At 36.2% G+C, this 14,429-nt stretch overlaps 2 protein-coding genes across 4 annotated transcripts; one reads left to right on the forward strand and one right to left on the reverse strand.

The window, feature by feature from the left end:
• The first annotated feature begins 232 nt into the window (after positions 1-232).
• On the forward strand, positions 233-5,317 carry LOC125211756 (cyclin-A2-2-like). 3 transcript variants are annotated; one of them, XM_048111675.1, is made up of 12 exons: positions 233-453; positions 1,416-1,762; positions 1,882-2,149; positions 2,625-2,758; positions 2,883-2,975; positions 3,629-3,762; positions 4,055-4,130; positions 4,217-4,293; positions 4,383-4,416; positions 4,504-4,653; positions 4,737-4,871; positions 4,964-5,317. In XM_048111675.1, the coding sequence occupies exons 2-12, from the start codon at positions 1,460-1,462 to the stop codon at positions 5,015-5,017; spliced, it is 1,458 nt and encodes a 485-aa protein (XP_047967632.1). In that variant the 5' UTR covers positions 233-453; positions 1,416-1,459; the 3' UTR covers positions 5,018-5,317. The 3 variants fall into 3 exon arrangements, with proteins under 3 accessions (XP_047967632.1, XP_047967630.1, XP_047967633.1); XM_048111673.1 differs by having other exon boundaries at positions 234-477; XM_048111676.1 differs by lacking the exon at positions 233-453 and adding an exon at positions 809-827.
• A 2,373-nt stretch (positions 5,318-7,690) lies between these two features.
• On the reverse strand, positions 7,691-11,164 carry LOC125214881 (serine/threonine protein phosphatase 2A 57 kDa regulatory subunit B' kappa isoform-like). Its single transcript, XM_048116087.1, has 3 exons — positions 10,632-11,164; positions 9,155-10,321; positions 7,691-8,350 (listed from the first exon to the last, which is right to left on the reverse strand). Exons 2-3 carry the CDS (start codon positions 10,271-10,273, stop codon positions 8,012-8,014), a joined length of 1,458 nt encoding a protein of 485 aa, XP_047972044.1. The 5' UTR covers positions 10,274-10,321; positions 10,632-11,164; the 3' UTR covers positions 7,691-8,011.
• Between the last annotated feature and the right edge of the window lie 3,265 nt (positions 11,165-14,429).

Below are 14,429 nucleotides of genomic sequence, written 5' to 3' on the forward strand. Positions count from 1 at the left end.
AACATCACAAATGAAATTAAAATCCTACCAAATGATTGAAATGGTGATAGTGCACGCATTTAATTAATAGTATTTTTGTAAACGTTCCTCCCATTTATTCAATGATTCCTTATTAATTCCCTTCTTTTAATTTTTATTCCGTTTTTGTTGTTAAGGATTTTCAGGGATGAAGAAAAAAGAAAGTCGTGGGGGTAGCAAAATCAGGAGTGGAGGTAGCAGAAATGTATTCATGGAATTTGAGTAGTTTTGAACTGTGGCTTAGCCCGCTCTCACGCTACGCTCCTCACTATAAATAATCACTTCACTCTCCACATGCTTCTCTCTCCTTTTCTCACCCACACTCACTCGCTCAACAACCCTCTGCATTTCTGTATCGACCGCATTTTTCGTTTGATGATCGATCTGCTCCAATCGAGAGGCTAACGCTGCTCTCCTAGCTCCGCAGCTGCAGTAGTGAGCTCGCTCCTCCGATTTTATGTGCGTCTCCTTTTTTTTTTGGTTTCTGTATCGGCGTTCATGGAATTTAGGCATTTTTTGTGTTTATTTGAGTTATTTTTATTTTTATTTTTTTGTGCTAATGCTTGATGTTTATGCTTATGCACATGTTTGTGCTTGTATGAGTGTTGTGTTTGTTAGTTTTGTTCGATTTTAAATGTAAATGTTGTTATTCATTTTTTTTGGTGCTCCAGCACTGTTTTTGAGCTCTAATTTGAAATTCTGGAATATTTTGCTTAGATCTGACTTCGGGGCTCGATTTTCAGTTTTGCGTTTCTGGTATCATCTTGCGCTTCGTGGAGCTTTGTTTTGCTGTTTCTAAAATAGGCAATGTGAGTGAAATAAGGAAGTTGCCTTCGAAAGTTTGGGGAGATTATTTGACTGGATTAGAGTTGAAATGGATGAGATTCTATTGGAGTTTAAATAGAATTATTTCTCTTATCACAGATTTGATGTGTGATTTGAGCGAAATATAACCCTAACATTTTTGGAATTGATAGCTGTTGTTGCGTTTTATGCTTATCAATTTGTTATTTCAAGAGCATTGACTTTAATTTTGGTAAAAAATTTGATTTGTTTGACTTTGCAAATCAATGTAAAATGTGGCACTTGAGATTACAAAGTTTAGTTGATTTTCTTGTTTTATGAATTATTTCATATTGATTCAAGCTCAATTATTAAAAAAAAGGTGTAATTTGCTGCACGCGTTTTTGGATGGTGAATGTAATTTCTCCATAAACTGAACACAATTAAAAACTCAGAATAAAAAAGGCAAGAGCAAGAGAATAAAGCTCCGAATGCTAATATGATGAAATATATGAATTTTAGACTGTGCTTATATTTGAATTTGAAATATGCTCTGCATCATTCGGCTAGGTTATTTGGCTTGTTTTAACTTGCATCCTTTGTAATCATTGCAGCAATCATGAAGGCATGCTAATTTGGTTCCACAAGCTTTTATTCAATGAAGCATGCACTCATGAATGACGAGAATAGGCCATCCAACCTTGGGGAGCCTACTGCACGAGTCACAAGAGCCCGAGCAAAGTTCTTAGGCTCATCGAGCGGATTGCCACTACTATATCCTTCAGCAAAACAAGATGACAAATGTGTCTCACGAGCAAGCTTGAAAAGAGCTGCACCGGACAAATCAGCAGGGAGTTCAGCTGCTTGTCACCCGAATAAGAAAAGGGCTGTTCTTAAGGATGTAACCAATGTCAACTGCAAAAAGTTGTACACAAACTGCATCAATGCAGCGAAAGGTCAGGTGAGAACGATACCACCATTTTTGTGGACATGTGAACTGTAATAAAACGTTTAAAGCACTTTGTCACTTGTTTCTCCTTCCCTCTTTGATCAATATGTGTGGATACTGTCTTTGATCAGCCTATCAGGCAGGACAGGAAAGGGTCTTTACAGAAGAAAGGAAAGGTTGAGCCTGCTTGTTTTGCTAAAGGTTCCCAGGTGTTGGAAGTTAAAATCGAAAACATAGTGGATGAGGTAAAGCTGGAGGGATCCCAGGATACTTGTCCTGCTGTAGACTTGCCAGCGGAACCAACTAAAATTACAAATGAAGTGTCAGTTGCAGCAGGTTCGAGTCCTCTGAAGATAGATTCCATCCAACAAATTTCACTATGGGGTCCATCTGTTAGAGGTTATATTTGTACCTAGCTTTTCAATTTGATTACCGAATGTAAATTAAAGCTGCATTGCAATTTATGACAAATAAAATGTGTATATTTTTGGGAAACTTTTAACAAGAGTCCAGTGACATGCCAAGGTAAAAATTGTTTAAACTACATAATCACTTACATAGCTTGGATTGTAGCCAGTACGATTTACTTTTTTATTGATGAGGTTGGTACTTATATTCAATACTGTCAAAAGATTACTGAAGCAAGATAGAGATAGCAGCAGACTGCAGTTGTTTAAGTAGTTTAGTCACATATACCTATGGAATATTTATGTACTCATTATGGTGCTCAATACTTACTGTAAGGAGCAAATCTAACAGCATAGAGGTTCTAGAAATCTATTGTAGTTTAAAATTCACTTGATGAACTGTGAACATATACTATGTTCTCTCTACCTTTGCCTCCACATCTGACATTTTCTGGCTGACCATGCAGATGAAGGCAAGCTTTGCATGAAAGAGGAGAGCTTGGAAGCTAAGGGAGTTATTGATATAGATTCAAGACACAGGGACCCACAGATGTGTAGCCCCTATGCAGCTGATATATATACTAGTTTATTTACAAGACAGGTTTGTTAGGTCTCACAGATTGACTTAATGCTAATAAGCCTTTCTATATTATGTGGACAGAGTAGAAATCCTATCTCGTAATCAGGATTTATTCCATTATTAATTACTCTTGTACTTCTCTCAGGTCGACCGAAAGCCTTCACCGGATTACATGGAAAAGTTGCAGCGTGACATCACCAAGGGCATGCGGGGTATTTTGATTGATTGGCTTGTGGAGGTAGTTTTCTTACTCTTGTATCTTTGAGCACTTTATCTATGCTATCACCATCTTTCCTTTGTCATTATCCTGCACAAATTTTAATGTAGGATACGTTAGGCGTTTATTTCAAAATCATAGAATATGCATTGCTGCTGCAATCAAATCTACACCTTCTTTGCCTCGTACTGTGACCAACAAACTAAATTGTTATTTGCTACTTGCAGTTTCCTGTTCATGCTAGTGGTAAAATACCAGTATTACAATGGGACTTTTTCTGAAATATGAACATGTGGTTCCCCTTCCCTCATCTTTGTTTGAAGTTTGAACTTCTTTCTTCAGATTTTCAGTTAAGTATCCTTGTGACATTAAGTTCTAGCACAAGCAGGCAGTCAGAATTCATACATTTTTCCCTTTTATAGAATTAGCCAAAGGTAAAGGAACCTCCAATCCCACATAACAGAGAATCTCACCTCAAACAATTTAGTGAAGGGAAGCCAAAGTAATTTCCAAAGCCATTTTTTAACTGTTTTATCATTTTTCATTGCTCTGTGACTGCTAGAATGTCCTGCCGTTGAACTTGAAATATCTGAGTCTTTTTGTCATCTTTTTTCTTGTTTCTTCTTTTCTTTTGTTCACTTGCATGCCATTTCATGTACACTCCTCTTTCTCAGGTTTCGGAAGAATATGAGCTGGTTCCTGATACTCTCTACCTCACTGTAAATCTTTTAGATAGATTCCTGTCTGAGAATTACATTGAGAAGCAAAAGTTGCAACTTCTTGGTGTAACATGCATGCTAATTGCATCGTAAGTTGTTCATCATAGAATATTTACTTTAAGAAACAATGACATGCTAACTATATGGGTTTTTTTTTTTACATGCAACTGTATAACTGTATTTCATTATCCTTTCAAAGCACCACAAATATTAGAAGTGTTGGGGGTCATTAGATCATTTTCATTCAATTATATATCAAGACAGTAAATCTAGTAATTTGTCGACACCTCATGTAAGGAAGTCAGAAGATTTGGTTTCCATGTTTTGTACGTCTAGAAGTTCTTATTCTTCTATTTATATATTGCTGATTATTCCCTGTAGGAAGTACGAAGAAATTTGTGCACATCGTGTGGAAGAATTTTGCTTTATCACCGACAACACCTACAAAAAAGAAGAGGTACCATGAGATCTACTAATCTACTCATCTCCCAATCTCGATATTCATAAATTGTACATGTGCATTGACTTCGAGTAACACGACAGGTGGTGGAAATGGAAAGCCGTGTTCTGAACCTCTTGAAATTCCAATTATCCGTTCCCACCACGAAGAAGTTCCTCAGGTATCCACAGTAATTCAGCAATCATCTTAGCTTGGTTTTGTTTCACCGTGCTCACTGTCTTCAAATTTTTATCTGCTTGTTCATTGAAGGAGGTTTATTCAAGCAGCACAAGCTTCTTATAAGGTAGAAGACGAAACAGACTCTAGAAAAGTTGTCACTTTTTTAAGAAAGAAATTACTTCAGTTTGACTAAACTGCTCCCATTTCTCAGGTTCCTTCTGTTGAGCTGGAATTCCTGGCAAATTACTTAGCAGAACTAACTCTGGTCGAGTACAGTTTCCTCAAATACCTTCCATCCGTAACTGCTGCCTCTGCTATATTCCTAGCTAGATGGACTCTTGATCAGTCAGACGATCCATGGGTTCGTTTTCTAATGCCTCTTAATTCCTCATTCCTCCCATTTTCGAGTTCATCTATCAAAAACAATAGAATCACCTTTTGCAGAACCCGACTCTGGAGCACTACACGAGGCACAAGGCATCAGAGCTGAAAAACACAGTTCTAGAACTGCAAGTATTGCAGCTGAACAAAAAAGGAGGCATGCTCAATGCCATCCGTGAAAAGTACAAGCAACCTAAGGTAAGACACAAAACAAACCCCATTCTATCCACAAACAAGTTAAGTTACAGTTGCATTTGTTTTAACACACTGTGGGGTGTTGTTCGTGACAGTTCAAGTGTGTCTCAACTTTGCGCTCACCAGAATCTGTCGAGTCACTCTTCTAAGCTTAAAAGAGCATCGTTTACTGGTACTATTTATTGCAGCCAGCTGACATGGTAAAAAACACCACAGCCACTGGCAGATAAGTAAGTGGGCGACTAATTGATGCCGTCCCCATTCTTTTCTCATACTTCTTGCAGCATCTCTCACTCTCACCATTGATGTTGTAAACCAATCAGCTCTGGTGCTTCCAGAAATGCTTTTGTAATGGCAAGAATGATATGAGAAGCTACTAATTTATAAAAGCACATAATGCCTCTCGGCTTTTCTTTTCGACTTAATTGTGAGAATTCTGGTAACTTGTAGCTTCTTGCTTCTTGAATATGTCTCTCAACATCTTCATCATTACATCAATGGTGATACTTTTATTCCTAATAAATTTGACTCTCTATCTTTCCTCTCATCTACTGCAAAGAAATGCCATTTTTTTGGATTTGTCATCACGTATATTAGAGATTGTTGTTGCCTGCAGTCAAACAGCATATTTGATATCAGAATTTTGTTTTCTAATCTTTGGTTTAGTGTGTCAATTTTTGCATCTACCAAAGTTTGTAGTCTTTCAGTGTAGAATAATGATGCTTGGGAAGTAAGTAGTTGAAGATTAGTTGCATTATCGTGGTTATTGGTTATGTAGTTAGATGCCAAATGAGCTGTAAAACTCAATGTAAACTCCTACAAAAGTCTGTACAAGCCGTTGGCATTTCTAAGCAGTGAGTTTTTTACTGATTGGATTCTCGATGGCCATTCTCCGATCCTGAGCTCGCTGGAACCACCATACCAAGCAGTGTCAGAGTGGTCTTCCGGCACCTATGTTGGCACCCCAAAATCACTATTGAAGGAATGCATCGCACAATTGTAGGCAGAAATGAATAACTTCCTCAGCAATCGTGCAGATTCATCGAAAGAGTTGAAGGATGAATTTACGATCTTGAATTCGCAGCGAAATGAAGTGCTATCAACTTTGGAGGATCATGTTGAAAAACTTCTCCAGCATCCATGAAAATTGAAAATTTGCAGCACGAGGAAATGCTATCATCACGTTGAGAGCAAATTCTCTGGCATCAAAGGAAGCAACTAGTGCAGCACGCAAGAAGAGGTTTGATCGAATGGGAAATCTTTTTCGGTCCAAAGATCACCAACACAAAGCTAACACCAGAATTGAAGCAGCTCAACGGCACCAAACAGCTCAATGGCATTCTCTATTCTCGTAGCAGAATTAAGAAGCATAACACAAACAGGTATGGTCTCGGACTACCACAATCGATACAACAATGTTGTTGGAAAAGGTTAATTCAAAGAACATTATGTTGTGAGCCTTTTCATTAGTTGACTGAAGGATCATATGCGAAAAACCGGTTAGATTTTTCACACCTAAATCACTTGCTCATGCACTTGCTTTGGCTAGATTACAAGAGTCATCTTTGAGTTTTAGAGATAATAGTTATGATAATGTGAAAGAATCTATGTTACCTACACCTATTATCACTCCACATTCAAAGAATACCACTTATAACAAGAATAAGATAGTACTCACAAGCACTGAATTTGCAGGAGAATAATAATCAGTGTAAGTACTAACAGTTGGGATCTTTGAAAAATACATACAGCTTCTCAAGGAATCGGTCTGCTTGGACCACCCCTATGCCTCGTTACTAAATTTATGTCGGGAGGAAGCGTGTTCGATGATCCGCATAATCAAAAGAGTGTTCTCAAGCTTCCAACTGGGAAGAGTCCATATGCTCACCGTTGGGATAAACAACCAATAGTTGAGAAGCCTAGCACTGAACGGATATTTGGACTTTCGAAGGAATGCTTCTTCAAATTGCTGCAGGGATCTATCATATTTCCAACCACGAGGACAAGTTGTTTTAAAGGAATTTGATGGACGGGAAGTTAGTAGTTGACAGTTAGTTGCGTTAGTAGTTACTCGGTTATGTAGTTAGATGCCAAGAGCTGTAAAACAGAATGTTAACTGAATGTAAGCTCCTATAAAAGTCTGTACAAGCCTACGAGTTCTTGAATGTTAGGCTTGTACAGACCAGTCTTGCATTTCTAAGCTGTGAAATAAGACCAGTCTTCCTCTTTTATATGCTCTATTCCCTCAAAACTCAATGAGTTCTTAGGTTTCACCGATTGAAATCTCAATGGCCATTCTCCGATGACCGGTGATCCTAAGCTCGCCGGAACCACCTTGAAGCCATTTCACAGAATGTTTGAACTTTCAGTGATTTTTGTCCAATGGTTTTATAGAAATTTTTAAGTTGACTTCCAACTCAAGGATTATCGAAGAAATAAAAGAAAAAAAATTAAATCGCTCGAGTTGTCCTATAGTTTTTTCAATGTCATCCATTACTACTTATTTGGAATAAAAAAAAGTTTTGCATTAATGTTTCCTTTATATACTAGGAGTAAAAATCAATGATATAATTCAATACATCAATTATTTTTGTAGTGCAAAAAATACATAAATGCTAAGTACTCAATTTGATATAACTGTTATGCTTCTGCTATTAACTCTAGAATCTAGATATACCATATTTTTTTCTGCTATTAATGGGCCACAAATTTAATAATTGTGGATGTTGTTTGTATACTGTATCACTGAATTTCCTTATCCACTTAATCCAGAAATGACCAAATGCTATCTCAGAGAGAGAGAGACAGGAGAGGAGATGATAGAGATGCAAGATAATAATTATACTAATTAAGTTGGCCAAAAAAGGGTAGGAAAACAAGAGACAAATGAGAGAGAAAAGAGAGAGAAATAAAAAAATAAAAGAGAGAGACTAACAAACAACAGTTAGTTTAGTAAAAATACTAAGGCAGAGACCCTTCTGGGGAGAATAGAGATAAAGATAGAGAAACAGAGCAGCATCAGCAGCATTCAGATTAGGGTTTGTAACAACAACAGGCTGGGCGTCCTTACCAATTCCGACGCGGCTCCTTCTGGTTTCCCCGACCACAAAAACCCCCAAGGCAAATAGAATCATCAACCCACTCTACACTAAGCTTACCAGAACTGGAGTCCTACCCGTCACCGGTTGGAGACTCGCGGCATTCTCCAGTCGCTCCCACACTTTCTTCCGTCTCTCCACCTCTGACTTTTTACGCGCTTGGTCCTCCTTGTAATTTGCAATGCAGGCCACAATCAGCGTGTCGTCCATCTCAGCCAGCATTCTTTTCACGTTTAGAGTCAAGTTCAGGACGGCCTGGTTCCAGTGGTGCTCTGAGTTTTGTTCCAAAGCTGGGAAAATTATTGGCACTATAACTTGCCGGTTGTGTGCTATTAGGTTCACGACTTGATCGTTGTTCCACAGGAAAAGAGCTCTTTCGGCTACCTGCATAGGAAGATAGAGGTCATTGTGTTATTACCAACGATGTATGTATAAAGACGGAGTGTTACTCAAGAGGGTTCAACAACAAACAAAGTCGTTTTGGAATACACCGATCAGCAAAATAGATTCATGTATTCCTTAAACTTTTCCATAGCAAAGGTAATAGTCCCTTGAACCAAAATATCAAAGAATTCTTTAAAAAACGAGCAATTTCATAAGATCTCCACAAATATACAAGAGCTGGAGAATGACTCCCAACTTTCTTGGCTCCCGTTGCCATTCATAATTGAAATATGAACACCAAATGAGTTCCTAATAAGCACTTTGTTTCATCCTCCACAATCCATAACATGGGCTCTGTCTAATATTATAGCGTTTTACTACTTAGGATTTATCAGTAGCATCTGTGCTGGGCCCACTCGCCTAAAAATTTCTAACTCAAAATGTTTTCTTTCTTGCTGCTTGTTAAGCGTCTTCAGGCGCCCTAAACTAGGTCAGTTCTTAGATATGACCCCTTCTAATAACACCTCTTCATCTTCATGCCCCTTTAAGCATATGGAGTAAATTTTATGATGATAATTGATGACATTTTAGAAAATCCAATTGAATTTAATGAAAAAGTTTTACAAAAAAAGTGATGAAGCATTAATTCCACGAAAAGTGATGAAAAAACTGCTGCTGATGGATCATGCAACCAGAGACATAGTACAAGCATATGCTACTAGACACAACAAAACAATTACATATATCACTATCACGATATTAAGTTGAACTAAACACCAAAAGACAATAAAATAAACCGTTTACCTGAAAATGGTAGTTATTGATGCAGTGCCCAAGACGCCAAAACAATGGAACCATGACCTTTTGAAACTCTGCCATATTAATTATTTCAAGAATCTCCTCCAACTGACCCAAAAACATGACCTCCTTTTGGCTATTCGTGACGGGCCAATATTTCAAAAGCCCTGTAATCACGCAACTAGCCAGCTTCGGCTCCTTCTCAATAAACTGACTCACACAATATGATAGCTGCTGAAAGTAAATCCCCAATGACTTTGGCTTGTGCAGAGGAATCAGTGCCCTCGAAAGAAATATCTTGTGTTCCTCTTTTAGAGGCAGAGCGAATCCGGTGATCACACTCCCAAAAATCTCCAACAACTCTGCAATCCCATTATGTTTCTCCGTCTCAAATACGAACCTATAGAACACACTGCTCATACACTTCCTTATAAATGGCCGATGAACCATAAACTTCCCATATACCCTGTGGAGAATTGCCTTCAAACAGTCCCTTTCCCGGGGATCCTCTGAATCAAACAAGTCAATGATTCTCAGAATAAAGGCGTAATTTATATACTTCTTGGCGACTTTAGTTTCCAAAGAGGGCGAAGTTACAAGCTTGAGCAGGAAATCATACACTATCTGCAAGTGCGACCAGGCCGGATCAAATGTTGGCTCGTCATCATTATCATTCTCACCTGAACTCGAGCTACTAGACCGCGTACTTGGTGGGAAAACACGAAACAAGTTGACGGAACACATCTTGCAGGATGCTAAAATCGCGGGCTCTGTGAATTTCGGGGGGTTCTGCGATACAAAATCAAGCAGCTCAAGCAATGTGGCTCGTTTAAGCTCCTTTTCTTGAACATTCTTCATGGGATCAGTGAAATCAAACACTACACAGCAGAGACTCAGCTTACTTATGAAAAGATTCATCTTTTCTGAGCTCGGGACATCCTTGAAGGCGAGCAACGGCTCGATTCCAGCAATCACACTGGCCGGAAAGACTGCAGCCGAAGCTGCTCTTTTAGCAGCAGGCCCGCCAGCAGATGACGAATTCGGCCCCGGGTTAGTGTTTCTTGGAGGATCAGACTCCGATTTCGGAGGCTTTCGAGGCAATTTACCAAGAATTTGCTTCCACATTCTGGGTTATTGAGTTTTTTTCCCAAGGAAAAGTTGAAGAATGTAGCTCTAAAGAAAAAAGACTGAAACTTTAGGTTTCAAATTAAAGGCATTTTGGAGTAAAGCATAGAAAATGAAAGAAAACCTAGCCCAGAAACATAATAACAACCCAAGGATGAAAAAACCAAATTGGGGATCTGAGAAAAAGCCAGCCCTAAATTGAGATTTCCTAATACAATCGCATAAACTACACAAATTACAACCGAAACTACAAATTCACCAATGCACACCAAAACTTCCTCAGCTGCATCCAACCAGAATACAATAAACAACCCACCGAAGCAGAAACCATAATTCAAAACTTACAAAGATGGCTTACATTCATTCATTAATACATACATCTGCATGTATAATTGCATATCTTCCTTTTCCCGGGTTCAGAGAGAAACTGAATCAATCCTTTCAAAGGGCTAAAAAAAAGTCGAAATTTTTAAACAGAGAAACCTAGGATTCCCCAAATTGAGGAGAGGGACAATGAAAAGGGAAGAAAAAATGGCAAAAACCACAAACACACATGCAGATTAGGGGGGAAAAAAGGTGGGATCTTCACTTACACATATACATTGCATTATTATATATGTGCAATAAAGGTGCCTGCGTTCGTGGGTGCCAAAAACCTAGGAAAATTGCCATTGATGGGCTGAGAAATCGTCAATTCAATAATTTCATCACAGGTTTTTTTTGTCTGTTTCAAGAATTCAAAATGGGAGAAAACAAATTGGGAATTGGAAAAATGAGAAATGGAAATGATGATGATGATTGCGCTTTTTCCACAGTGATTCAGAGTGCAGATCCACCATCATCCATGACATAGGAATTCGCCTTTTTCTTACCTTGTTATGGTCCACTCTTTTCTGAAATGTTCCTAATTTCATTTGGGGGAAAACCATTTTGTTTTTCACCATAAGCTTTTTCACTTTTCTTTTTTACACCCCTCTTTATTTTTCATTTTTTTTACTCCAATAGTTTTATTTCATTGAATGGGAATAGTTATTTATCTGTCATCACTCTTTATTAAAGTTATTGTTATTGGGTACAAACTCATTCCACATCGGATGAATAAGAAAAGTTGGAAAATGTATATAATTCATGTTCAATCCCAATTAGTTTGAGACCTTTTGGGGTGATCCAAAACCCCAAACACAATTGTTACAATTAGTTGTAGATTACATTGACAACAAGTGATACTCCCTCCGTCCCACTTTAAAAGTAAGGAGTCTCGGTTTACTATTTTTGGGTGTTCCACTTTGATTAGAATATTCCATAGGTGGTAATATGTCTCATATTCCACATTTTTCCACTCACATGTATTATAAAACTAATATTCCACTCACCTTTTTCCCTCACATTGTATCATAAAACTAATATATAAAAGTAGGATCCACATTCAACTATTTTTTCACCAATTTTCCTATATATTTCTTAAAACCCGTGTTAAATTCAACCGAGACTTCTAAAGTGGGATCCTAGTATTTCTTAAAATCCGTGTTAAATTCAACCGGAACTCCTAAAATGAGACGAAAGAAGTAGTATTTATTAATCACTGAGTGTATGTCTGATCTATAATCAATTTCCATTATTATGGATGCACTTACAATAATCACTTTACAAGCATACTAAAACTAATGATTGTTTATGGGTATAACTATATTTTGGGCCTCGGCGTGGGTTGTCAAAAATCAAAATAACTCAAAAGGTCAGGCTAAATGAATAAGAAATTGAATTACACTAAGTTTAAATCTCTATTCACTAAGTCCCTAACGTTTCCGTTTGTGTCACTGCGGGCCTAACAAAAAAAAATCGCCAGACAACCCTAACCTTGTTTTTTCTGACTATATAGCCCTTAAGCCCTAAAAGGGTATTCTAGCCTTAAACATAATCACATATCGTGTTTGTCTGACTATATAGCCCTTAAGCCCTAAAAGGGCATTCCGATCATTTTAGTGAACCGTCTGACAGTGACGGACTGCATGCTGCGACTTCTACTGTTAATGACACAAGTGATGGAGTGATGGTTGGCGATTGGACATATTTAAATATAAAATATTAGTATAATTTTGTTGTCTTTATATATTAACATACGTGAGTTCTAAATCAAATTAGTCTTTATAAATTTTAGTGAAAATAATTTAACGAAAAAATAGTTTTTAGTGTACTCTATTTTTTTCACTTTCAATTTGATTTTATTAACTATTTAAATTTTTTTTGATTTTTCTCTCCAATATTACTATAAAAACTGTTACTAGTTTATACTAATTGATTAATTAGGGTAATTTAAATTTATATTAAGCTATTTAATCAATATTAGTTATCCCATTTATTTGTCTATTAGAACAATAATTTTTATATACTCCATTATGATCAAAAATTTTATCTATAAGAACGTAAACGTTTTTCACAAAAAATCACAAAAAAAATTTATTAGCAAAGCAATGGCTTTTAATTATTACAACTTTTATGCATGAAAATAAAATTTTCTATTCACAAAAATAGTAATTTTTATTCACACAAACTTGTATTCACTAGAATTGTGGAATAACTTTTTATTCATTCGCAAAAAAGTTAATTTTCGTTCACAACTTTTATTCCAAAAAATAACACCATCCAATAGAAAAAATTATTTATTAATTAAAATAAATACTAACTTTTATCTATTAAACTTATAGTCACTTTTGTTAGAAAATAATATTACTAAATTTTATTTATAATAACAGTATTTTACTCGAAAAAAGTATTATAATTTTATTTACAAGAATAGTAGAGTTTATTTATAAGCATAAAAACTTTTATTTATTGGAGTAATAATTTTTATTTCTTAGATTTATAACTTTCAATTTAAAGAAACACTTTTTATTACAATAATTCTTTTATTGACAAATATAGTACTCCCTTCGTCCCAAAAAAGTTGAGTCGTATTCCTTTTTAGTCCGTCCCAAGAAAGTTGAGTCATTTCCTTTTTTGACAAAAAACAAAACATCTAATCATTCATACTTTATTCCATCATTTACTTTACTCTCTCTTATCTTTCCTACTTTTTTCATCTCTCCTACTTATTTAATATAAATTCTTAATCTCTGTGTCCAAAAGTTGTGTATCAACTTTTATGTGACGGAGGGAGTACAAGGCAGTGGAGTTTTGCAGTGTACGTAGGTGTACAGGTTTTGGGTAAGTTGACTAAAATGCCCCTGGAGGCATTTGGGCATTTTGGTCCAAAAAATGGCTACAAATATACGATATTTGATTATGTTTATGGTTAGGATTGTCTAGCGATATTTTTTTTAGGGGCATGCAGTGACACAAACGGAAACGTTAGGAATTTTTTATGTAGTTTACTCTAGATTGATTTAGTTTACTTTGACAAATGATATAAGCATACGCAATTTTAATAATATTAATTTGGTTTATCATTGAGTCTGGGTTTAAATATGAAATAAAAAAATACACATAAAACATAATTCGACTATAAGCAAGTTTTTTTAGAAACGGTATCATAACTGATGTAAAAGAAAAGAAATAAGCTTAAATATTAATAACAAAGTAAATAATTTGTTAATTATGCACATTTCGATAAAAAAAAATACTCTATAGTTACTGGTCAAGATAGCTTTAGATGACACAAGAGATTTTAATATCTTTAACAACTGTTCCCTCCGTTCTAAAAGAATATGCACTTTGGATTCGGCATAGGTTTTAATACAAAATTAGTAAAGTAAGAAAGAGGTGGAGAAAAAAATAATTAAAGTATTATTAATATCGTAGAATGGGTTTCATCTTATTAGAAAGAAAATAATTTTCAAAATTAAAAAGTGACATAATATAAAAGGAAAAATTAAATGCCTCAAGTGACATATTCTTATAGGATGGAGCGCCTCAAGTTCACAAATTCTCAAGGTTCGTCGTTGCTTCGTCCACTGCTGCTTGTTGACTTGTTGCACTGTGGTATGCACTTGTTGGAGGTTTTCCAATATGTCATAATCAGGATATTTTGATGATCAACGTTTGTCATAAGCAGGGTACTTTTTTAATTGATCCGCTCCCAGTGAAGAACTATTTATATTTTGGCCTAGGTTGATCTCTTTTCCATTGATCAAGTTCCACAATAATGTCATGTATTGCA

The sequence above is a fragment of the Salvia hispanica genome, chromosome 3, assembly GCF_023119035.1.
Source record: "Salvia hispanica cultivar TCC Black 2014 chromosome 3, UniMelb_Shisp_WGS_1.0, whole genome shotgun sequence".
Classification (NCBI taxonomy): domain Eukaryota; kingdom Viridiplantae; phylum Streptophyta; class Magnoliopsida; order Lamiales; family Lamiaceae; genus Salvia; species Salvia hispanica.